The following is a 27,471-nucleotide window of genomic DNA, read 5'->3' on the forward strand; positions in this document are numbered from 1 at the left end:
GTGCTGTGTGAGCCGCTGCAACCAAATGTTATTCAGTAACCCTCCTGCCTGGTATTCGGGGAATATGGGAGTTCTGAAACATACACATACACGTCCGGCGTCATCTTCGAAAAAACAGGGACCAGGAACACCGCCCATGCCAGCTGCACATCATACGACAACTTTTGGACTCGCCTGGGGTTGTTCAAATGGCTCTGAGCACTATGGGACTTAACATCTGAGGTCATCAGTCCCCTAGAACTTAGAACTACTTAGGCAGGATTCGAACCTGCGACCGTAGCAGTCGCGCGGTTCCGGACTGAAGCGCTTAGAACCGCTTGGCCACAGCGGCCGGCTGACTTGCCAGGGGCTTTTCATCTAAATGTCGAGAGTTTTCCTGAGAGCAGTATCGGAAGTTTTGCTTATTAACGCATCCAGCTTTGAAAAAGTTTGCTTCGTCGGATGTCAACGGATGGAGAAACACTTGTTCTCAGTTACTCATTGCAAGAATGTACGTGCAGTTGGCGAGTCTGTTTTGCCAATCAATATCTCTGAACGCTTCAACCACCTGCCGTGGGTAAAACTTGAAATAATCCAACAAGCGGCCGACTTAACGTCGCGATATACCAGAGAATGCCGTGCCTCTCGGGTACAACCAAATCATGACGGCCATCACCCTTGTGACAAAAGCAATTCGGATAAATATTTTCACCGCCGCATTTCGCGTTTACGCAACTACCGCCACGTGGCTTACTACTTACCCAGTGCCATACTATTCGCGGCTTCAACGCACATTTGGTCATAGTTGGCAACTGCAGTTGGTAGATACGATGAGCAACTTCTAAGAGCTTGTACTGTCCTAGGCTTCGTCAGTCCGAGCCTTTCAGCCTCTAAAACCTCGACATCGACGGGACATTAAACCCTAATCAACCTTCCACATTTCTTGCAGCACATAAGCACTCTTTTTGCCCTGTGACTGCAACCTAAATCTTGAACCCCGCTCCTCTTGAATGAGAGATTAATAAGCTAATCACCGGCTCCGTTCAGACAGTAAGACGGAATTTTCCGGATGGTTATGTGGGTGCCGGAACATTGTCGTTTGACGCTGGAGTGACGCATTCATCCATCCAGCAGATACACTGTTACCTTCTGATGGTGGTTTGATTTGATGTACTTATTACTGGCTCGTGATATTCACAGTAAATGTAATATGGCACCTATCTGAAAGTTCTCTGAGCGACAGGAGAGATGAAGACTTGCGGGTGTAGGGGGTAGCCAGCTACCTAAATTTCTTTGTTAAGAACTTTTCTTCTAAAACGTGTTAGCCTTGTGAGTTATATGAAGGCTAAATTTAGTGACTAAGCGTAGTGTGTATTGTCATGTTCGTGCCACTGATGAAAATGAGAGAAATAACGAAGAGAGTGTAAGTGGATGACGCCATTGCTCTCGCACAGAACCAACCGATCCCCCCAGTTTAATGTCCCTATCCGACGGACAGATAACAATATACAGTCTCCCATGCGCTCACTCTAAGAAATCCTGTCCAGAAGGAAAGAATGTTAGGCTTTGAAGTCCCATCATGAAGCACAAGCTCCCACTTGACAAAAACATTGGCCATATACCTTCTAAAGAAACCATCACGGATTTTGCCTTAAGTAACTCAGATGGGTATATTCTGAATGGATTCACTTTTAATCTGAACCCCCTCCTTCTGATTTGACTGCTGTGGTTGAACACGTCTCTGCATCGCTCGATTAACTGCGCAGAGGTTCAAGATCGAATGCGCATTAGCTCAGTTGGTTAACAGTCACTAAAAAAAATCTCTTGGCATACGCGTGAAGCGATTAGGAGAAAGCACGGACAATCTAAAACGGATGACTGGACGAGTATTTGCGCTCCGTCCTTTCTAGCAGCGTCGTAATCACAGTGTCAGCAATGTCTGCTATGGTAACTGTTGAAAGAGCCTAGGCCTAGGACCATCTCGATTTCGGAACGAAAATGCCCCACTGATTCAGGGACGACCACATTACCGGCCGGTGTGACCGAGCGGTACTAGGCGCTTCAGTCTGGAACTGCGAGACCGCTACGGTCGTAGGTTAGAATCCTGTCTCGGGCATGGATGTGTGTGATGTCCTTAGTTAGGTTTAAGTAATTCTAAGTTCTAGGGGACTGATGACCTCAGAAGTTAAGTCCCATAGTGCTCAGAGCCATTTGAACCACCACATTAATGAGTTTTTGTATCTTGAGCGTCCACTACAGAGGTGTAACGAGTCTCGCCCAACTGTCTGTCACGATGCCTCACTTTCCGTTTCTATTAGCGTAAATTCACGAGTCCTTAAAAATATCAGAAATGAATGTGAGTTGGAACGTAACACAGAAATGACCTAGCGGCGCCCAGCTTTAAGGACAGACGGGTACAGCAGACGGGCTTCACGTTGGCTCGCCACCGCCACACGGGCAAGGCGCGAGGCCCGGAAGCAAGGTCCGTGGCCCGCAGGCAGCACCTGCCGCTTCACGCCAGCTGCCGCCGCGGCGCGCACAGGCATTTGACTGTGGCCTTCGCCCGCCGCTGCCCCACTCTGATCTCGCCGGTCACTGCACGCATCTCCTGCGCGGCTTTCTCTACGTCTCAGAAAACAGTAGGGCGTATACCATCTGATCACACTGTCTAGACACCTATTACTGGACAATAATATGGGGTGTGCCCAACCTTCGCCGGCCGCGGTGGTCTAGTGGTTCTATGCGCGCAGTCCGGAGCCGCGGGACTGCTACGGTCGCAGGTTCGAATCCTGCCTCGGGCATGGATGTGTGTGATGTCCTTAGGTTAGTTAGGTTTCAGTAGTTCTAAGTTCTAGGGGACTGATGACCACAGATGTTAAGTCCCATAGTGCTCAGAGCCATTTGAACCATTTTTGTGCCCAACCTTCGCTTTTGTGACAGCTTCAACTCTGCTGGGGACGGTTTCAATGAGGTGTCTGAATGTTGGTGGAGCAACGGCGGCAAATCCTTCCTCAAAGCTTATACGGGAGCAGATAGTGATTTTGGACGCTGAGGTCGGGAGTAAAGTCGACCTTATAACTCGTCCAAAAAGAGGCCTCTTGGATTCTGGTTGGGATTGTGAGCAGGCCAGTCCATTCCAGGAATGTTACTGTCCAGAGACTATTGCCTTACAGATGCTGCTTTATGACAGGTCTGCGTTGTCATGCTAAAGCAAACAATCATTTTCTCTGATCCGCTCCTCTCCTGTATGCAATGCACAATGTTGTGAAATGAGTGCACATCCTTGCACATTTTAAAGTGTAATACTCGAACCACAAGCAGACCACAAAGGTCACCCTCTTACCATAACACCACTTCCTCCGCACCTCGCTGTTGGCACTAATATGATAGCAAATAATGTTATGCAAGCATTCGCCAGAGTTACACTCTTCCATCGGCTTGCCACAGAGCATAGCGTGATTCGTCACTCTAACTCATTCGTTTCCCACTAATCTACTGTCCAGAGGCGTCCCTCTTAACACCACCTCAAGCGTCACTTAGCAATGACTACAGTAATGTGTGGCTTATGAGGCAATACTCGACCGTCGAAACCCATTGTTATTAACTCCCTACGCACAGTGACAAAACTCATAAGATACGTCCTAATATAGTGTCCACCTCCTTTTGCCCGGCGTAGTCCAGCAGCTCGTCCTTACATGGAGTCGACAAGTCGTTGAAAGACCCCTGCAGAAATACTAAGCCACGTGGCTTTTAAAGCCGTCCATAATTGCGAAAGTGTTGCCGAGGCATGAGTATGTCTACGAACTCTAGAAAATCTTTCATATATGTTAGATGGGATTCACGTCAGGAGATCTGGGTGTCCAAATCAATCTCTCGAATTGTCCATTCTTCCAACCAGTCGAGAGCAATTGTGGCCTGGTCACATTGCGCACCGTTGTTAGCGAACATGTAGTCTATGAATGGCTACAGATAGTCTGGAAGTAGACGCACATAACTATTTCGTCAGTGATGGGTTCAGTTGTCCCAGCGAAATCAAACCATTCCATGTAAACACAGCCGACACCATTAGGGGTCAACCGATATGGTCACCAGCCAAGGAGATGCGCTGCGGGTGATATCGTGGTGTTAGCAAAGGCACTAGCTTCGATAGCCTGCTGCCATAGCCCATTAACACCGAAGTTCGGCGCACTGCTCTAACGGATAAGTTACTCGTACGTCCCTCATTGATTTCTGCGGTTACTTCAAGCAGTGTTAGCACAGACAACTCCATGCAAACGTTGCTGCTCTCGATCATTAAGTGAAGACTGTCGGCCATTGAGTTAGCTGTAGTAGGAGGTAAAGATTGAAATTTGGTATTTTCGGCACACTCTTGACACTGTGGATCTCGGAATACTGAATTCCCTAACGATTTCTGAAATCGAATGCCCCGTGCGTCTAACTCCAACTACAATTCCGCGTTCAAAGTCTGTTAATTCCCATCGTGTGCCATAACCACGTCGGAAACGTTTCACATGAATCACGTGAGAAAAAATGACAATTCTGCCAATGCAGTGCCCTTTTACACTTGTGTACGCCATACTACGGCCATTTGTATATGTGTATATCGCATGACAGATCTGACACCGACATATATGCGATGTAGTTTCTACTTCTGCACCATCACAGTCGTCGAACTGTTTGTTGTTCACCACTCGAAATTGGTGTCCGACTTATCGCCACTGCATTGCCTTTTAAGGTGTTCCTTTCAAATGACACCCGCGGGTTTAAAATTCAGAAGGTTTCCCCATACTATTGTCGGCGGCTTATACAAGGCGCGGGAGATATCGAAGCAAATTTTCTTGATCATGAGCTTTCTACTTGGGGATCAGTGACGAAACGGCAGTCACCTCTAATCCTAAGTCTGTGGATGGTGAAACAAAAGCCATGCAGTAAAGATTGTCAATATGTGTTGGTTTCCAGTGCCATTTTACAGATCAGTAGTTCTCTTCACATGATGTATCCGCCCGATTTGTATGGACACAATAATGGCCGCTGCACTTCCGAGACGTCCAAGACAGGAAGACCTCCTCGCGGTTTTGTTACTGTGGCTACATTCGCAATAAAGTACAGCAGGTCACACACAAACTCCCTATCGACCCATTGCAACCGACCGAACACCGTGTCATCCTTTTCAATGGTGTCATTGGATGTATGGTGCAGGGCAGTGGAGTTAGCCAACCGCTCTCCCTGCCGTTGTCAGTTTTCGTGACCTGAAAGTATAGCAGATATCAAACCGAATATTGCCTTACCTACTTACTGTTTAGTCTTTACCTATAGAAGACTTAAGAGTGTCTAAGTAATTGTGTGGCCAATCATTTCAGAAAAAAATGACCGTTTTTACTAATTTTTCCCTTTACCCAGTAATACTGGGAAAGAATTGCATTTTCTATCAGTTATTTTATAAATAAGATGTTACACCTTTGAAACCACATCACCCAGCGTGTTCTATTGTGACGTCCATATCGCCGTGGAATCGCAATCACATTGCAATTTACCTTTCTCGCATACACAACGCGTTGCCATCTGGCAGGGGCAAAAGTTTCGGTAAATACCTGCAAAAAACTAGGACCGACTGGGGATCGCCTGTGCTGTTGGAACCCGTCACCTGCAAAGCCGCCAAACCACTAACGACGACAAAAAAGATTGTGACGCAGAGCAGTGCTGGCTTCTGTTGTACTAGTCCTGCAAATTAATTAGTTGCTTGAGTTTCCTTTTCAATAATTGCTTTGAGCTACTTGGAGGTGAAACTGGTACAAGGAATATGCTGTAGATGACACATCACTAACCTTACAACTTTCTCGTGTAGCGAGGAATTGTAAACAAACCATCTGATTGAAAACTACTATGTAGCATATCAGTGTATACCGGGTAAAAATCCATTAGCAGCTGGATTAAAAACCTTGCCTGGCCGTCCTGTTATATCTTTTCCACGGTTTCTCTCAATCAACTGGGGATATTGCTGGGATGATTGTGTAAACGCCTATTGTGAGTCCAGTAGAGCTATTGCTTCGTCTCTAGTGATAAGACATTGAACTTTCTTCCTTTAATTGACAGTACTCCCAGCTGGATTCTCCCGTGGTTACGTTACCGTTTGAGCGACAATATAATTTTTTTTGCCTAGATAAAGGATTCTGTGCGCAAAACGCTACCATTTGTCTTGTAATTACATCAGATTATAGTGTAACAATTTTCCCGCATCTTCAGTTAATTTCCTGGAGAAACAAATGAAGAGTGGAAATGGTTCGAAGTGATATATCTCATGTTTGTCAGAAGAAGTAAAGCATTATATCTATTTTGTACATAACTTATTTGTATCCAAAAAAAATGAGGTGTTCTGATACTACAGAATTACGTTGTCCACCTCATCACCGAAAAAAGTGCGATAAATTCGAAAATAAATAATTTAGTAGAAGCGTTCTACGTGTCATGTCAAGAAAATAACTGCGACTAAGTGCCAATACGAGAGTTTTCGTTTCAAGTGCCATTGAGACAGATGCACTATGTTTTATTTGTCCTAAAACGATTACAGAAATATATCAATAATATTTTAGTCAACAAAACCATTTCTAATTGCTTTTAAATTTTTTATAGGCGAATAATAAAATTAAATTCAAGAAAAATGGCCTCTCAGAACTGACTTCCGTTTTTTATATTACTCCACTCTTGGGACCAGATGTTGGAAAGTTTGCTGTAAAACTCCCAGTACTGATGAGGAAGAACTGGCATCATCGTCAAAAGATTTTCCTCTTTTGCAACCGATAAACGTGCCTGTCTTCCAGATGAAGTACGGCGTGGCATACATCAGCCGTGGTCTTTCCTCTTTTGAATACATTCACATTTTTCCATTCTTCTGTTCCAGAATAAGAATTTCTTAGAGCTGTTTGAGACAGATGAGTACGGTACAATTTGATCATACTGCATTTGGAGATCTTACACGCCTACATTGACAACAATATTACAGCAGCATCTTTAAAATAAGAGAAGTCAGTTGTGTGTTTTGGAATTACATGAAATGGTTTCATAGCTGACTGAACAATCTTCTACATCTACATGACTACTTTGCAATTCACATTTAAGTGCTTGGCAGAGGGTTCATCGAACCACAATCATACTATCTCTCTACTATTCCACTCCCGAACAGCGAGCGGGAAAAACGAACACCTAAACCTTTCTGTTCGAGCTCTGATTTCTCTTATTTTATTTTGATGATCATTCCTACCTATGTAGGTTGGGCTCAACAAAATATTTTCGCATTCGGAAGAGAAAGTTGGTGACTGAAATCTTGTGTAAATTTTGCGCACAAAGGTCTTGTTAACTTTTCTTTATTAGTGCGAAATTTGTCGCAGCTCAGAGAGCAGTATCCACTCTCCAAAAACTAGTGTGTTATCTCTTCGAACCATCATAGGCTAAATCGACAAGACCTTGAGGCATCTCATTCGGAACTCCACTGGCCAGCTCTGCTTGTCACATAAACCATGTGCTATCTAGTAAAAAATCCTTGAAACATTTTTCCCCTGATTTGACACTTAGAATAAGTTTTCGGGCATGCAAAAGAGTGGCGTGAACATAAAAGCGCTGAAACGCGTTTTATGATAAAAAAATGATACTCAGAATGTTTCTCATTTCCCTTCTTCAAATATTGTGTTTAACAAAGAGAACGGGCTGGAAACCTTTACCTTGTTGATGTAACAGTTTCGGTATTCGCGTACAGTCATCGACAGCAAACTTAATAGCATAGATCGGGATTGGAGAGCCGATGTAGCTTATTGCTTCTACAGCGCATCACAGGAGGAATGGTCAATTTTGAAGCGTAAGGCAGGAATGATCATTCGAAGCAAAAGTGTCCAGTAAACATGGGCTCTAAAATGAATTCCTTGAGAGCAATTGACATTGTTTCGTCTTCGATACTGTGAAACCGGCTCTTCCACTGAACGAGTGCTCACAGTTTTTAAGGTATGCATTTTAGAGCCGGTGTACGAGACAATTTTTCTAGTTTCGGTCCACATTACCTCCTCCCAAAACATGGAAAGCAAAGAGCTTGCACTAGAAGATATTTGTTTTACGGTATGGAATAAGTGCTGATGGCCCTTAAGATATGCAGTTTTAGAGCCCATGTTTGAGACTATCTCGCTTCTGATGATCGTTTCTGTCATACCCCTGAATATCGACCATTCCTCCTGGGACACCCTGTATAGAATAAGTGATCACTTTTGCGATGTAATACTCAGTTTTATGATATGCTTTTGAAATCAAGGTAGGAAGGATCTAAGTAGCTACTATAATTCTTCACATTAAACTATTTGCCGCAGTGGATAAGATGTTGAGCACTTATCAGTGAGCTGCAATATTCGAAACTCCTTTCGGCTGTCCTGTCGGCTTTTTGTGGCCTCGTAAGCCATTTCAGGCAATGTTGGACTGGTTCCATATAAAAGACGACGGTCAATGTCTTCGTTAAGGCCATGCTCGAGATACTTGTCTAATGGGTCCACGGGACTTTAAACTCTAGTTCCATTTCCTTAACACTTGTATTGAATTTCTGTGCAGTTCTAGCTGACCTCGTGCTTCTTTACGTTACAGGCCCTCAGGTTAGGCGCTGCGTGTAGTGACTGGACGCTGGATTTGTGCTGTAGGTGCCTGACTGCTGCACCAGATTCTTCTGTACAAGGCCGCCAAGTGCCCGCCCGCATCTCTCGGCGGCCGGCAGCCAGCCAGTCCACACGTATTCTAATTGCCTGCCTCCCCCACCCCTCTCCAGATCCATGCACCGCGTAGCACGGCGCTACTCAGCCGCTACCTTTCCGACGCCACTGTTAGACAAGTTAAGCGGGACACGGACTTCATTCGGTGCACAGTAGAGCCGTCTCGACGTAATGATCTTCATCTATATGCAGACTCCGCAAGCCGTTGTATGGTGTGTGGCGGAGGCTACCTTATAGTACTAAAAGACGTTTCCTTTCCTGTTTCACTGGCAAACTGAGCGAGGGTAAATCGCTTATCTACAAGGTGTCGTCCCCCGCCGCTCCCAAAAAAAAGGCCAACTTTACGGACAGAATTCTTACACAAGAACAAGAAAAAATATTTAGTAAGCAAGGGTTCCAAGGCGCATACCTTAAGAGATATGAGCAGCTATTGATCTGCAATACTATGAAACTCATCTCTTATATTGTCCGCCCCTGGTAGCTGAGTGGTCAGCGCGACAGACTGTCAGTCCAAAGGGCCCAGGTTTGATTCCCGGCTGGGTCGGAGATTTTCTACGCTCAGGGTCTGGGTGTTGTGTTGTCCTAATCATCATCATTTCATCCCCATCGACGCGCAAGTCGCCGAAGTGGCGTCAAATCGAAAGACTTGCACCTGCCGAACGGTCTATCCGACGGGAGGCCCTCGTCACACATTTCATTTCATCTCTTATATTGCAACCTCTTTGCTTTTCATATTTTTCGATAGGTAGTATGAACAAAAACAAGAAAACATGTCTAGCATCGGCTCTAAAATGCACACCTTAAGGGCTATGATGTGTTTCACAGTAACGAAAATTCAAAGTGCTCAGAGCTCTTAAAGTACGTATTTTAGAGCCCAAATGTACCTGACTTTTTTAAAATTTATTTCTGTATAAGGGACTCATCCCTACCTGTGTTTCTTTTTTTCCCCCACCTTGTATATACCCTCGTACAAACATTATGAATTAGTTCAAATGGCTCTGAGCACTATGGGACTTAACTTCTGAGTTCATCGGTCTCCTAGAACTTAGAACTACTCAACCCTAACTAACCTAAGGACATCATACACATCCATGCCCGAGGCAGGATTCGAACCTGCGACCGTAGCGATCGCGCGGTTCCAGACTGCAGCGCGTACAACCGCTCGGCCACCTATCTCAGAAAGGGTTGCGACCATTTCAATATAATGCAGTGTAGGTAACTCCATTAATGGGAATCAATACTCTTTCAAGATACTAGCGGCTATAGATGAAGGGAAATTGTAGCTCTTACTTTAATGAATTTAGCCACCGAAAGGGGCCACGTACATACAATATACGCAACTGCGATTTCTCGACAGTGAATTCTTGAAACGTCTCGCTCTATGTGTTAAGTCCTAAAGAGCAACGTACAAGTAAAGAAATATACGTCTTTTATTCGAAGTGTACAGATTTCTCATTGGACGTTGTTAAACATATCCATTCATACCATATCGACTCATTCCTTGTAGCGCTTTTCGTCCTTGGGTGTAAAGTTAATGCCCACTAATGAATAACCCGTGTTGCTGTAGTAACGTTGCTCCTGTATGCGGCCATTCATCCCCAGTTGCTAATCAAATATTATTTATCTTGTAGAAAATGACAAGTATTGTTCGTATTGTACAATTGAATTTCAACTGTTTTTCTTCCACGAAACATATTCGACATAATATTGTTTTAGGCATCTTCCATGGGATTTTTTCCTCTCCTATCATCTAAATGTGTTCAGTGCCTCTTCCATTGTCATTACAGACAGTAAATCATTACCCCTACTTTGTTTACGGGTTTTCACTCTAATGTATTGCCACTGCAGACATACATCCTCACGTGGCAAGTAAAGGTGATTATTAGTCATTGTTATCTACAAGTTAAACAACTTACTGCTATAAGAGCTATGTTGTTGTTGTTGCTGCTGTTGTCGCTGTTGCTATTGTGGTTTTCAGTCCGAAGTCTGGTCTGGTCTCAACTCTACTTCACACTGTACTCTTACTGCTGGTAATATCCGGGGAGGAACGTCACAACCAATTAGAGCACACTCAACTGACGTCAGCTGCGTTCAGTATTGATAACTAAACTTTAAGTTTCCATTCTTTTCCCTTATATTTCAGGTCACTATTTAATTTCATTTAGCACTTAGAAATATATAAGTAGATTTTACTTCTTCAAATAACCTGATCGAGTACTGTCTGTTTACCTCATCTATTTTTTATTACTCCCTTTTGATAATAATCCTCATATTCCCTATCTTCGTTTTGCTTCTGATTCCGTAGTATCAGCTTTTGTTACTGTTAATGCGCCTGTGAAGTGTCTCATTTCGCTCATTCTTATTGCAACATAGATAGTCTGAAGTATCTCACACACATGTGAGGTCCTAGGAAAATTAAGAAATTCTTTTAATCACGTCTTCACACGAACCAACCACCATCAGTTTTACAGACACAGGACAATGAACCAACTACGTTCACGGCACGAGTGATGAAGCGTGGGCTCCGATAGCGCCCCACAGATGATGAATCTCGTCGGGGCAACACTTGCTCACACGGCCTGACCCTGCATCTTGTCTGACAGAATCTTCCGGACAAAACCAGCTGGTCTGCAGAGTGTTAGTCTAAGGACGAGTAAGTGCGGACTAATCAAAGCTGTTAGACAACGTCGGCAATGAATTAAGCTTGTTCTACGCATCGCGAAAGGCATTCTCCAGCATTTTTCAGAACGAAATCTAGTTGTAACAGAGCCCATTGTGATAGGATTGCAGTCGTAATAAAGAATGAAAAAATAGGTGTATACATTACGACAGCTCCGTTGATTAACTCTCCAAATCGTAATCAATAAGAGTTTCTACAGGGAAGCATTAAAAATCTAGTTTTGGCAAAGGAAAGGGTGTTGGCGGAGGGTGGGTGGGGGGGGGGGGGGGAGGGGATTATGGTCACCTGCATTCATTTTGTTGCAGTATCCAAACGATAGACTGGAGTGGTTTCGAGAGACCAGGAACAATTTCTGGTATGTCCCAGTGACGGATCTAAGTCTAAAATTCGTCTCCCAACAATCGGTCCAATACGTCAATAATTCGCCAGCACTCTTGTTTAAATCCATTGCCTTCCACACTCTGCAACATTGTGGTTCAATATGGCAGTCCATGTTTCTGTCTTCAAAATATCTTTGAGATGCTCTCGATGGTTTATGAGCCATGTGATACGGTACAGGCAGTGATGGATGACCCTAAGGGGCAGCTTAACGGCACAGCCTGGGCAAACGAAACGCCTCCAGAGGAGGGTTATCTGGCCCTACGTAGGCGCAGCGGACCGCTCAACGATAACAGACTCTTCCTCTAACGCGGCCTGGTGTTCTGTGCGTTTAGAGCTGGCGTTCTATTATTTCCTCGGAAACTACTACAGGTGATGCAGTTCCTTCATTAGCTTGCAGTGTTATGCACTAAACTGACATAAATGTAACTGAGCTAACAGACCCTTTATTAGACGCCTGCTGTGGCCACACTGTGTAAGCGTCTGCAGACGACGTCTGTCATACTCTGTAAGCCAGAAATATTGTCTCAGACATGAAATTTTACAAATGTCGGCCAGTAACTGAGAAAGTGATGAACAAAAGTTGTTTGGAAGCCAAAGATACTGCAAATCAATAAACAACTACGAAAATAAACAGAATTGATGTTCACGGTACCAACAAAATTTTACTCTAGTTTAGTAAACGTTAGGGTTCATCCCGAACGAAGCCTATGTATCAGCAAAATAAGATTTATTCGAAGTTGTTAAACAGTGATGTAAGATCAGCTGAACACTCGCAACCAACTAGCGATTAAATAGAATATTTCTTCACGTTCAGTTTAGCTTACTTCCTTACAACAAGGAGTAGCAGGTTACTCCATGAAATAATCTCGAAATGAAGACACAAGGTGATGGAGTTCTGCATGAATGAAGCAAGAAACAGAAAGAGTAGAATCTGACAACAAATGGAAGTAAAGAAGTTGCAGCGCATTAACGGCTTGCAGAGAAACCGAAACGATCTTCACATCTAATGTCTCCTTTGTAAAAACACTTAATGAGAAAAGTAAACGTTGCACAAAAAATGCACAGAACCGAGAGAGAAGAAACTTCGAAATATAATTTAAGTGAAAAGATTAAATTCTTGCGAAAGACAAAGAATTGAAAAAAAATGAATGAGGTGCCGACTAAAACTCCGAAAGGAATACTGCGTCGGACAGAGCAAATAGAGAGCTACAGAGCGTGAAGCTGTAATTGATCAATAGATTCGTGATACTGGACGTTTAAATTCAGAAGCTTACCCGAATTACATATGCGCGCTGTAGCACGTAAAGTAACGTCGTGAAACCGGTTTTGCGCTGGGCTGTTAAAAGTAAGTTTGAACAGTGGGTCGCAACGCGAAGTCGCAGCAACGGTCTCTGCTAAGTGTCGTCGAGTTCCTATATTTCAGTGGGAAACAGCGATGCAGGGATTGCGTGCGGGAAGCCACACTGACGAGATGCTGTGATATCTCTTAACTGTCGTGCTTTCAAATAATTCTGCCATTTTCATACACATCATTTGTGTGAGGAGACAAGGATGAAACTGCTACGAAGCAGATGCGGTTCCCTCACAGACTCGGGTGGATTCTGTTCCACAAAGTGCCTGGCCACAGCGGGGATTAACCGAGTACACACGATTGCATGTGCTGAATGCAAGGATATAAACAGTTAGATTACTCTGAGGAATATGTAGAAGTCTCGTCCATTTAGTTCTTAATAAACTTCGAAACTGGTCTTGCGGAAGTCCTACACAGACACACGGAAATCAGTTCCTAGACACATCGCGTGCTGATAGTGCCAAATCAATTACGCCACTTCCCCATCCTTTAGCCTTGTTTGATACACGAGGTTGTTCCACTTTCACTAAATGTATATCTGCATCAGTACACAGGACACCAGGAGACCAGCGCACTGTGTATGGAGGTGGTGTCATCAACATTTCTCCCCGTCCTCTTCCATTAGATGGTGATGCAGGAATGTTGTTTTGTAACGTTTTGTACAGACTCGAATTTTCCTAATAGTGTGAGAGGTATGTTAGAAGAATTAATACGTTTCTTGATCAATACTGGGACGTAGGATATGAGTATCGATGGGGTCGGAGTAATACATTACTCTAAATTTAATAAGGACTAAACCGAACACTTTATCTGCTGTGTTTTCGAATGTACCACATGTTGCAAAGTAGTAGTTCCCTACGGGTCACTATAACAACTGTCTACTAAATAAGTTTCTTTGTCTTATTGCATTTCTTCCCGGGTTCGATTCCCGGCGGGGTCAGGAATTTTCTCTGCCTCGTGATGACTGGATGTTGTGTGATGTCCTTAGGTTAGTTAGGTTTAAGTAGTTCTAAGTTCTAGGGGACTGATGACCATAGATGTTAAGTCCCATAGTGCTCAGAGCAATTTCTTATTGCATTTTATGTTCAATTCAATCAAATACATAGCATGAAATATATCAAAATACGCTCTAGTGGTTTGACATTATCTTCAGCGGTCCCCTCCAATTTGAAATTAAAGCTCTTTGCTCCGTATAAAGTCTCTTTGCAGCCTTATCTCACCCTGACAACATATACCGTTACAAATTGTACAGTCCTCCTTTGAATCTCATCTGTCTCACCCGTCAATTCAACTTCATGAAGGTGCTATATCGAGGGAGAATAATCAAGAACTGGATTCTCCGTATAATAATCATGCTGTAGGTTTTCCACATTCTCCTTTATCTACAAACATTAGTCAAGGTCTGATCTGATCGTAAAAATCATATAATCTTGTCTAAAAGATAATGATTATAAATTATGCAAAGAATAATCCGTAGATTCCATTACAGCACAGGTGGATACAGTTATAGCAGCAGTAGTACTTGGCAACACCAAACAGCTTTAAAGTTTTTGAAAAGTGGTTCGAAATCTTACTAGACTCACAAAAGAATGAAGGCTTAACTATTGTGTACCATGTCACTACGTATTCACTGTAGTCAACTTTCGAATGTAGTTTACCGTACATGTTGAGGCAAAGTTCGTGAAACTTACATTCCTACGAATCTCATATCTGTGAATTTATATTCTTGTTTGCTGCCGTGAGATAGTCCTTCAAAAAAGCTGCGTCAGAAGGAAAGCAATACCTTTTTATGGATTCATTGACTGTCTAATGCATTCGATAATGTGCGTCTTGTCGAATAGTAGGGGCTTGAAGGCAACTTCCACACGGCACAAGCTGATTTTTCTTATTTTTGGTACATCATTTCAGAAAAAAAATAGATGTAGAATGTTTTGAAGTTGCGATTTGGCATAGATAGATCACGTAAAAGACACGTGGATAACTACATACCTTTGCCAAACAAACCTTTTAACAATTTCACACGATGCTTGCAAAAATAAGGAATACCTGGGGGATCGAACCAGGTGCAACTGCAGCGCCTATTTCATATGCAACCAGCTCTGCTCCCGTACGGTAGGTCATGAAAAGGCGACTATCACACACTAATGCATTGTTGGCTTCCCAGCAATAACTGGGCCTAAGAAACAGCATTTTATACTTTCCAATGTCATTTATGTAATTCGCTAATGTATGCGTTTAAACTGCAAGAAAACCATGCATCAAATGAAATTCCTAATTCTTTACAGGTTTAGTTGTTTCATAGTAGGAAAAAATCCGATACGAGAAACAGAACTGAGGGCGAAAGACAAAGAAATGCCAAAGGCTTCGCCTATCTGTTGACATGATCACATGCCCTCACTAAATGAAACACTGCAGGAATTTGCACATCAGGGTCGGTTGTCTACCTACGCTCGCCTACCATCCAAATTCTTGTGACGCGTATTCCTGGAAAAAAAAATTGAACCAGCCACAGAAGCATCCCTTAATAACCACAGCTGACGTTGAGAACTCCACTAAGTTGACTTCGAATGCCTCCTTCTAAAATCTCGCAACCTAGCAAATTTTCTTTTGATTTGTTATGCTTACAATAATTGTAAGCTGGAACATAAAAACGTTCGCAAACAAAAACACATAAGAAAGCATCATAGGAGTTTATCATCTAGTCGCTATACAGGTCGTTAAAAGAGTCGTAGCACTTTTTAAATTAGAAAGAAATCAGCTGTGGCACTCTTTAAGGTATTCATCCTAGATTACCCAGTGACACCACGCAAATCTTATTTAGGATGGGGAGCCAGGAATTTGAACTCCTTCCGCCCGAAGTTAGACTACCACGGTGGTATTGGTGTCACGTCTCTTCGTTTCAGAACGTTCCGCAAGTTATTTCTAATTGCGGCAGTACCAAAAACCGCCAACAGCCTGACCAGGCTCCCTCCAAACACGTTTCCAATGATTGTCTGGTTGAAGGCATATGCGACACTCATCGGTGAAGGGAACTTGATGGCAATCCTGAGGGGTCCATTTGGCATGTTGTCGGGTGCATCTCCACCGTGCTGCACGGTGTCGTGGTTGCAAAGATGGAACTCGCCATGGACGTCGGAAGTGAAGTTGCGCATCATGCAGGCTATTACGCACAGTTTGGGTCGTAATACGACGTCCTTTGGCTGCACGGAAAGCATTATTTAACATGGTGGCGTTGCTGTTAATGTTCCTCCGAGCCATAATCCGTAGGTAGCGGTTAACCACTGCAGTAGTAGCCCTTGGGCGAACTGAACAAACTGCAGACCGTATGTAGCTTCCAGGGAGCTGTTACACAAAGATTCAAAATTCATAGCTCTTTATAGAAAGACCATTCCACCACAACTGGCCTTGGAGAGCGAGTTCGAAAATTTTCGCGCAGTCTGGGAGACCATAGACCACACCTCGTGAGTTGGGGGTTAGAATGAATACTAACGTAAATAACCATTCCAGAACTAAGACATGAGTCTTCGAAACGTACCACGACAGCAAAATTGATATAATAATTCCTTTAATAATGGCAAGAATTACGTAGTGGCTCCCCCATTGCATTAGTTAGTTGTTCATTGTGGACATACGATATGGTGCCCATTGCATTAGTTGTTCATTGTGGACATACGATATAGTGTGAAGCGGAACTCCATCAACAAACTTTCAGTGGTAGTTCTGGGATATTTTTATATACGGAACACAGTTTCCGGAGGCTCGTTAAAGAGTTTTGCGTTTCGTTTGGTGTCTTTCCCCAGATAGTTTTTATTTGCACTGCGCTGAAAACGTTAGGAGCCCTCAAGAAGAAATGAACCGGAGGCTATAAAACGAAAACCGCTGAAGGAATCGTAATATCATTGGCTACGGAAGAACGTATGGTCCCTATAGGAATGCTGTGGCTTCAAACTCACCGCTAGAGGGACACAGGCGCACGCACGGACCACCCTCTGCACAATGGCTGACGTCTTATCAGATAAGTCAACAGAACTTAAGCGTGCGGTCCCATGACGCCCAATACCGCCATTTAAATATGCTCTGGTGTCATCTGTTGACATGGAACGCTCATTCTCGGCATATAAGCTGCTATTAACAGACATGAGATGCAGTTTCTCAACGGAAAATCTGGAGAAAGTGTGACTATAATTAGGGACATGGACAATAATATAATTTGGATTTTTGTCATCTATTCATCTTCCTAGACAATAAAAAAACAGATTTTGGTCACCTATTTTGTGATTTTTATAACCTAATTTTGTACGTGATAGAATCTATTTTAGGTACCTAATTTAACAATTTTTAGAACCTAAAAGTCCGAGGTTTAATAATTACATTAATTATTACTCCGTAACAAACTACTGGAGACCACAGTTCCTCTATACCAAAACACTCTGAAAGCTTGTCGGTGGTGTTCTCATTTACATTGTATGTACATAACATGCACTGTAATAGCCTACTGAAACGTGTCCTGGAATGCTATACATTAAAAAATTAACAATAAAAAAACTTTCCGAGAGCGACAAGTACAAAGTGCCGTAAGACCCAACGACAAACACTGATAACGAACACGGAATATCAATATACAAAGACGCTATAAATAAAAGAGCGGCGATATCAATCGTCTGCTATGAGCTTATACTTCTCTGCGAAAACGTTCCGTCGCTATTATCTCCTCAGCTCTATAAAATGTATTATCTGTAAGTTAATGTGTAAAAAATGAAAATTTTGCATTCGTGTAAGATAGTACCCCGCGCCATAATTAGATTAATGCATGATATTTGCTACAAAAAAATATCTTTAGCGTATTTGCATCGTTTGATTGTCGGCTGCCATTACAGCACAGCATAGGATTTTGCTTGAATACGGGCACAGGAGCCATTATTATCAGGAGACAATTGGCGAATTTCCTTACTTTCACAACACTTTAAATAATTATTCAAAGAAGATTCGAATAACTTTCAGTGAAATGAAATGATTGTATGGCATTCATGACCGGGAATTCCCTTATTTCGTCCGTACCGAGATACATAATTCATGTACGTTAACTCGTAGCCATTTCAAAGGTCATTTCTATTTTATTGAAGGAAACGTATTAAATGAACAATAAGAAAACTAGTGGTTCGCGGGTAGATACACGGTGAACGTTAATAAAATCGATAAACTGCAGGGACGGATTCCTGACTGGAAATGGAGGAAAAAAGGTCCTATGTACATCTGCCCGGGATAGCATCGTTGCCACTGTACAAGACCATGACGAATGAAGTTCCTCTGGCTACGTGCCGTACGCACCTTGTGTGTTGCTTGCTGTTTGATTTGACGTAGCGCACTGTAAGGAGCAGAATGGTCCGGTATTCATGTCGGGGACAAGCCGAGATGGTGTTTGTGTACGGCCGAGCAAATGGAAACGGTCGATAGACAGCACAGCTATACCACAACAAGTGCATTTCCAGACACCAACCACATCACACAACATTTCAATAATTTTTTGGGCTTTTGTGTGATCGTGAGTCCAGACCCACGAACGTTCTGGGGGCGGTGGTGCGTACACCAGATCTGGAGGACCGGGTCTATTGGATATTGAGACGAACTCTGGTACAAGCACCAAGCAGATGGTCCGTCAACATGGTTAAGACAAGCACGATTACGTGTATCCTGCATGACAACCGCTACTATCCTTATCACCTGCAATCCCATGGAAGCCACTTTGATGGTAAATCATCGAGTAGAACAGAAGTGATATCTGGTGTTCCGCAAGGTAGTGTCATATGTTCTTGATTTATATAAATGATCTATGTGATAATCTGAGCAGCCCCCTTAAATTGCTTGCAGATGACGTTGTAATCTACCGTCTAGTAAAATCATCAGACGATCAATTCTAATTAAAAATGATCTAGAGAGAATTTCTGTATGGTGCGAAAAGTGGCAATTAGTACTAAACAAAGAAAAGTGCGAGGTCATCCACATGGGTTCTAAAAGAAATCCGATAAATTTTGGGTATACGATAAATGGCACAAATCTAAGGGCTGTCAATTCGACTAAATACCTAGGAATTACAATTACGAACAACTTAAACTGGAAAGACCACATAGATAATATTGCGGGGAAACCGAAACAAAGACTGCGCTTTCTTGGCAGAACACTTAGAAGATGCGACAAACCCACTAAAGAGGCAGCCTACATTACACTTGTCCGTCCTCTGTTGGAATATTGCTGTGCGGTGTGGAATAGTGCAAAGAAGGGCAGCTCGTTTCGTGTTGTCGCGCAATAGGGGTGAGAGTGTCACTGATATGATACGCGACTTGCGGTGGCAGTCACTGAAGCAAAGGCGGTTTTCTTTGCGGCGAGATCTATTTACGAAATTTCAATCACCATCTTTCTCTTCCGAATTCGAAAATATTTTATTGTCACCCACCTACGTAGGGAGCAATGATCATCATAATAAAATAAGAGAAATCAGAGCTCGAACGGAAAGATTTAGGTTTTCCTTTTTCCCACGCACCATTCGAGAGTGGAATGGTAGAGAAGTAGTATGAAAATGGTTCGATGAACCCTCTGCCAGGCACTTAAGTGTGAATTGCAGAGTAACTACATAGATGTAGACATCTGTTGCGACTTGCATCTGATGCAGCTCTGTACTGCACACCGGGACGATTTATTGTTGCATGCACTCCGTCCACTTCCGGACACATGTTCATAGGGCCTTTTTTCCTCAATTTATAGACAGCAATCCGTCCTGCAGTTCGTCTGCTTTATTAATGTTCAGCCTGTTATTCCTGAACTCTCACCCATGAAATAAATGAGCTCGTGTCTGCGCGAGTTATGTGACATGATGATATACGCAACATAATGTTATGTGAAAAAGAGACAGTTAAACTTTAAGCAATATTAGTTTATTCTTTGCTTTAAAATAAGAACTGAGATAATATATAAAGCGGCAATGGTTCAGTCACCAGATTATTTTTTTTTCTTTCATCTCTATACTTACTACCACAAAAATGGCCCCACACATTCATTCGTTATACTATCACGTAACTCATATTTTCCTCAATTTACCTTGCATGTTCTACAACTGCCAGTTTCGATACAAATGAGTTGGTCAATTTTGTGACATGCCTTGTCATACGAACAAAATTTCGTAGATGACAAAAAAAAACATTATATCACAGAGAGTTGATGGATATGCTCTCAATATATGAAAAAAAAAATCTGCACTCCAGATTTCGGAGAGAGGGGGGGGGGGCTGGAGGGGTAAGTGGCTGCTTTTGCCCCCGCCTCTCCCCATGTGGACGCCTATGATCGCAACATACACTGAAGAACCAAAACATTATGACCACCTGTTTAATAGCGTTCTGGTCACTTTTCAAACACAATACAGCAGCGATTTTGTTTGGCGTGGATTCTACAAGTCCTTGATACGTTTGCGGAGGTACATCGTAACGGATGTGTACTAACTTGTCACGCAATTCCCGCAAATTAACCGGCCGGAGTGGCCGTGAGGTTCTAGGTGCTACGGTCTGGAGCCGAGCGACCGCTCCGGTCGCAGGTTCGAATCCTGCCTCGGGCATGGATGTGTGTGATGTCCTTAGGTTAGTTAGGTTTAATTAGTTCTAAGTTCTAGGTGACTGATGACCTCAGAAGTTAAGTCGCATAGTGCTCAAGCCATTTGAACCCGCAAATTACTGGACGGTGGTTTGTGGGTGTGCTGCTGGCGCCCGATTTGTGTTTTAGTGGGTTCAGTCAAGGCATTTACTGGCCAAGACGTCAATGAAAGTTGGCTATCATGCTCCTCAAAACCTCTGTATCAAGATTCTAGCATTGTGACGTGGGCAGCTATCCTGTTGGAAGATGCCATCGCCGTCGGGGAAGACAATGGGATGCAGATGGCCCGCAATAATGTTCACATAGTTCACTGCAGATATGGCGTCTTCGATTACTACCCCAGATGCCATGGAAGGCCAGCTAAATGTACCCAACAAGATGCTTCTGGCCTCACCGGCCTGCATCTGGGGCGCGGTGCACGTTTCGAGCAGCCATTCGCCTAGATGGCCGCATTGACGTGGAGCAGCAAGAAACGCGATTCATTCGACCACGCGCCGCGTTTCCATTCATTCACGGTCAGAGTTTGGTGATGCTGTGCCCACTGCAATCGTTATCGACGATGTCGTTGGGTCAGCACGGTAACACGTAGGAGTCGTGTGCTGTGGAGCCCGATGTTCAAAACCGCCCTTTGAACGCATCAGATCTGCCACAGATCGCTGTCTATTCTGGATTACACAGTGGCGGATCATCCGACATCCAAGTTTTATGATGAGATGTGAACGTCCGGTAACACACGGCCTGCTCGTTATTTCGTCATCCTTCAATGACAGCTTACGCGAACTGCCGACCAGATTCCCCGTTTCAGAGATTCTCGTTTCCAGCCGCAGTAAAACGTGCCCTTTGTCAGAACCGCTTACATTAGGGGATTTTCGCATTTGCGGCCCGTATCTTCTCTATAATGACTACATATTCATCTCTGTCCCGCTTATTTCTTTCCTTACCGCGTCACGTGCCCGCAACACCACGGGGAAGCATTTATTCTAGCGGTGGGCAGTGGTCATCATGTGCCGGGTGATCAAAACATCAGTTTAGTAAACCACGGAATAATGTAGATAGAGAGGTAAAAATTGACACACATGCTTGGAATGACATGGGGATTCATTAGAACAATAAATAAATAAATAAATACACCAAAGTTCACAAAATGTCTGACAGATGGCACTGCGCAGCAAAACGTCAGTGACTGCGCATGACAATCGTATTACAGAATCGCATCATCCCCAGCCTGGCTGAAAAAACACGTACTGGAATGTACGATGTTTATGCAGGATGGCGCTCCACCCCATATTGCTAAACGAGTGAAAGATCTCTAGCACGCGTCGTTTCGTGATGATCGTGTGCTCAGCCGCCACTTTCCTTATGCTTGGCCTCCCAGGTCCCCAGACCTCAGTCCGTGCGATTATTGGCTTTGGTGTTATCTAAAGTCGCAAGTGTATCGTGATCGACCGACATCTCTAGGGATGCTAAAAGACAACATCCGACATCAATGCCTCACCAGAACTCCGGACATGCTTTACAGTGCCGTTCACAACATTATTCCTCGACTACAGCTATTGTTGAGGAATGATGGCGGACATATTGAGCATTTCCTGAAAAGAACATCATCTTTGCTTTGTCTTACTTTGCTATGCTAATTATTGCTATTCTGATCAGATGAAGCGCCATCTGTCGGACATTTTTTGAACGTTTGTATTTTTTGGTTCTCATAAAACCCCATGTCATTCGAAGCATGTGTGTCAATTTGTACCTCTCTATCTACATTATTCCGTGATTTATTCAGTTTTCAAATTTATACTGACTTTTTGATCACCCGGTATACAGGGTGTTACAAAAAGGTACGGCCAAACTTTCAGGGAACATTCCTCACACACAAAGAAAGAAAATATGTTATGGGGACATATGTCCGGAAACACTTACTTTCTATGTTAGAGCTCATTTTATTACTTCTCTTCAAATCACATTAATCATGGAATGGAAACACACAGCAACAGAACGTACCAGCGTGACTTCAAACACTTTGTTACAGGAAATGTTCAAAATGTCCTCCATTAGCGAGGATAAATGCATCCACCCTTCATCGCATGGAATCCCTTATGCGCTGATGCAGCCCTGGAGAATGGCGTATTGTATCACAGTCGTCCACAATACGAGCACGAAGAATCTCTACATTTGGTACCGGTGTTGCGTAGACAAGAGCTTTCAAATGCCCCCGTAAATGAAAGTCAAGAGGGTTTAGGTTAGGAGAGCGTGGAGGCCATGGAATTGGTCCGCCTCTACCAATCCGCCGGTCACAGAATCTGTTGTTGAGTAGCGTACGAATACTTCGACTGAAATGTGCAGGAGCTCCATCGCGCATTAACCACATGTTGCGTCGTACTTGTAAAGGCACATGTTCTAGCAGCACAGGTAGAGTATCCCGTATGAAATCATGATAACGTGCTCCATTGAGCGTAGGTGGAAGAACATGGGACCCAATCAAAACATCACCAACAATGCCTGCCCAAACGTTCACAGAAAATCTGTGTTGATGACGTGATTGCACAATTGCGTGCGGATTCTCGTCAGTCCACACATGTTGATTGTGAAAATTTACAATTTGACCACGTTGGAATGAAGCCTCATCCGTAATGAGAACAGATGGTTCAAATGGCTCTGAGCACTATGGGACTTAACATCTATGGTCATCAGTCCCCTAGAACTTAGAACTACTTAAAACTAACAAACCTAAGGACATCACACAACACCCAGTCATCGCGAGGCAGAGAAGATCCCTGACCTCGCCGGGAATCAAAGCCGGGAAACCCGGGCGTGGGAAGCGAGAACGCTACCGCACGACCACGAGCTGCGGACCGTAAAGAGAACATTTGCAGTGAAATGAGGATTGACACATTGTTGGATGAACCATTCGTGTAGCCGTGGAGGCCAATCAGCTGCTGATAGTGCCTGCACACGCTGTACATTGTACAGAAACAACTGGTTCTCCCGTAGCACTATCCATGCAGTGACGTGGTCAACGTTACCTTGTACAGCAGCAACTTCTCTGACGCTGACATTAGGGTTATCGTCAACTGCAAGAAGAATTGTCTCGTCCATTGCAGGTGTCCTCGTCTTTCTAGGTCTTCCGCAGTCGCAAGTCATAGGCTGCAATGTTCCGTGCTCCTTAAGACGCCGATCAATTGCTTCGAACGCCTTCCTGTCGGGACACCTTCGTTCTGGAAATCTGTCTCGATACAAACGTACCGCGAAACGGCTATTGCCCCGTGCTAAAACCATACATCAAATGAGCATCTGCCAACTCCGCATTTGTAAACATTGCACTGACTGCAAAACCACGTTCGTGATGAACACTAACCGGTTGGTGCTACTTGATGCTAGTACTGTAGAGCAATGAGTCGCATGTCAACACAAGCACCGAAGTCAACATTACCTTCCTTCAATTGGGCCAACTGGCGGTGAATCGAGGAAGTGCAGTACATACTGACGAAACTAAAATGAGCTCTAACATGGAAATAGGGCGTTTCCGGACACGTGTCCACACAACATCTTTTCTTTATTTGTGTGTGAGGAATGTTTCCTGAAAGTTTGGCCGTACCTTTTTGTAACAGCCTGTATACGTGAGGCACGCCTGGAACTTCTTCTGTTCCAGAAGAGTAATGACAAAAAAGGGGGCAGGCGTCACCAGTCTGCCTTCCGTCGGGACACAACAAGCAGCAACAGTGCTCGGGGGCTCACCTGAGATGTGTCCGAAGCAGTGCGTGAGCGTCGCTACGGCGAGGCCTGTGGCGACGGCGGTGGTGAGCAGCAGCGGAGATCCGCCGGCCGGCGGCCCGGAGACAGCCGCCGCGGCGCCGCCGCACACGATGAACACGTAGAAGAAGGACGCCAGGCACTCCGAGATGATGGAGCGCCAGAACTCAAGCGTGCGCACCTCGGCCTGCATCGACGGCCGGCGCAGCGCGGCCGAGGGCGCTCCGCCCCCGGGGGCGCACGCCGCCTCCAGGCGCGCCGACTCCAGCTTCTCGAACAGCGTCACCAGGTGGAACTCCAGAGTCGCGTCCGGCGGTAGCACTCCAGTCGCCATGCTCACGGGTAGCAGGTGCCTACGTTTGTGCGCTCTTTAACGGAAGCGTTAACTGTCGCGTCCAAGACTGTCAGTGGTCGGTTGTCAAAACACTCCGCGGTTCATGTCAGACAGCTGAGGGAACGTGAACGAACTGCCTCCAGTAAGTTACGGTGCGAAGACGCGAGAACGATACCTATTCCGTATGACTACACTCGAAAGTAACTGCGGGTGGACCACTGTGCGTGTGTATACTGGAGCGCACCCGGTGCTGTGACGCCGCTCCTTTCCCCAGCTGCACGCGCGCCGGCCGCAGCTGACAGAATGAGCGGCGAGGAGGCTCGCGCGCCGACCTGCGCTCCTCCCTGCGACGGCCGCCGGAACTACTGCCGAGCCAGCGGGGGCGGCTCGGAGCCCATCTGCCCCACCTTGAGCGGGCATATGATGGCCAACACATGCTCCGGCAGGTCTTCGACATCCGCATTCTGGAAATGAATTCAGTGTTCATACAGGAGGATATAAGATAATAATAATGTCGTGTGACTAGGGCCTCCCGTCGGGTTGACCGTTCGCCGGGTGCAAGTCTTTCGATTTGACGCCACTTCGGCGACTTGCGCGTCGATGGGGATGAAATGATGATGATTAGGACAAGACAACACTCAGTCGCAGAGCGGAGAAAACCTCCGACCCAGCCGGGAATCGAACCCGGGCCCTTAGGATAGACATTCTGCCGCGCTGACCACACTTTTTTTTTTTTAAATCTCATTTGGTTCGTTTTCGTTAGTTGTATCTGCTCTGGGCGGACGTGAAAGACACCCGTTTCAGTTCGTTGTTGATCCATTAACTCAGTTTTTTTTATTACAGAGGGCCGCTAGTCCTCTGACAGAAACGTTTTTTTGTTTTTTAATCTCATTTTGTTCGTTATAGTTCGTTGCAACTGTTCGTGGCGGACGTCCCCTGACGCCCATTGGAGTTCGTTATTGATCCATGCACTCAGTTTTTTTGTTACACAGTGCAGCTAGCCCTCTGACCGAACACGCTGAGCTACCGTGCCTGCAAAATATAAGATGAACATCAACAAAAGCAAAACGAGGATAGTGGAATGTAATCGAATCAAGTCGGGTGATACTGAGGGAATTAGATTAGGAAATGAGACACTTAAAGTAGTAAAGGAGTTTTGTATTTGGAGAGCAAAATAACTGATGATGGTCGAAGTAGGGAGGATATAAAATGTAGACTGGCAATGGCAAGGAAAACGTTTCTGAAGAAGAGAATTTTGATAACATCGAGTATAGATTTTAGTGTCATCAAGTCGTTTCTGAAAGTATTTGTATGAAGTGTAGACATGTATGGAAGTGAAACGTGGACGCTAAATAGTTTGGACAAGAAGAGAATAGAAGCTTTCGAAATGTGGTGCTACAGAAGAATGCTGAAGATTAGATGGGTAGATCACATAACTAATAAGGAGGTATTGAATAGGATTGGGGAGAAGAGTTTGTGGCACAACTTGACTAGAAGAAGGGATCGGTACCAGGACATGTTCTGAGGCATCAAGAGATCACCAATTTAGTATTGGAGGGCAGCGTCGAGGGTAAAAATCGTAGAGGGAGACCAAGAGATGAATACACTAAGCAGATTCAGAAGGATGTAGGTTGCAGTAGGTACTGGGAGATGAAGAAGCTTGCACAGGATAGAGTAGCATGGAGAGCTGCATCAAACCAGTCTCAGGACTGAAGACCACAACAACAACAACAACAACAGATGTACGAGCAGGGTGTTTTGCTATGGACTACTCATTGTCTCGAGTTACAGATTCTCTGTCGTCGCTGGTTTTTTCGTATTTTTCAGCTGGCCTCTAGTACTTTATTCTATGGCTCGTATGAGATGAGTTCATATTTGTCATGGTATCGGCAAGCAGCAGCAGCGACGGGCACAGTCATTTCAACCTCCTGCCCACAAGGTGGGGTGAAATCTACCTGCCCGCCCTATTTGCTTAAGTGCACATGCGCAGTGTAGGTCTTATACGTAGCTAGCCAATCCTCCTAGTATCTAGCTCGTCACGCTCACAGTATTGGAGGGGTCACATGCTCCGTGCAACGTACTGCCCGTTCTACGTAGGCTTGTAGCGGGACTTTGAATTTCGCCGCGCTACACTCGTTCCCTCAGATGTAAATTATACCGTCGCAGCTGTATGAGCGCTCGACGGCAGAGAAAATATTTATAAGAAAATTATGGTACAAAAATTGTAACTCTCTTTGTTTTCTACCCGCTCTTGTCTCTTGAGAGCGGAAGCTTAGGTTCACTTATTGGCTAGTCTTGGTATGATTCAGACGTAAAAACTTATTCGTTACTCTTGGTCTGATTAAAACGTAAAAACTTATTGAGGTACAGACATATTGTATTGTGGAAGCTTGTATGAAATTTGGAGGATAGAAGCAGCCGTGTAATACATTGCATTCAATATCAAGATGGTTTTAATTTGTGGACATTAGTAACTCCTGGACGATGAAATTTACTGCTAGATTTTGGAGCAGCTACGACTTTTTCATGCAGAAATGAAGCAGGAGATTGGTGGAGAACAAGACCTGAACGCCGCACGAGAGAAGACATATTAACTTGGTAATGAATGAACTCTTATCTACAC

At 44.3% G+C, this 27,471-nt stretch overlaps 1 protein-coding gene across 1 annotated transcript in view; it reads right to left on the reverse strand.

Moving 5' to 3' along the window:
• The window catches only part of LOC126345875 (neurogenic protein big brain-like), a 259,255-nt gene extending 234,099 nt beyond the window's left edge, over window positions 1–25,156 (reverse strand). The window contains exon 1 of the mRNA XM_050002139.1: window positions 24,500–25,156. Within this exon, the coding sequence (XP_049858096.1) occupies window positions 24,500–24,848 (349 nt within the window). The 5' untranslated portion in view covers window positions 24,849–25,156. The remainder of the gene's footprint in view (window positions 1–24,499) is intronic.
• Window positions 25,157–27,471: the final 2,315 nt, after the last annotated feature.

This window comes from Schistocerca gregaria, chromosome 1, assembly GCF_023897955.1.
Source record: "Schistocerca gregaria isolate iqSchGreg1 chromosome 1, iqSchGreg1.2, whole genome shotgun sequence".
Classification (NCBI taxonomy): domain Eukaryota; kingdom Metazoa; phylum Arthropoda; class Insecta; order Orthoptera; family Acrididae; genus Schistocerca; species Schistocerca gregaria.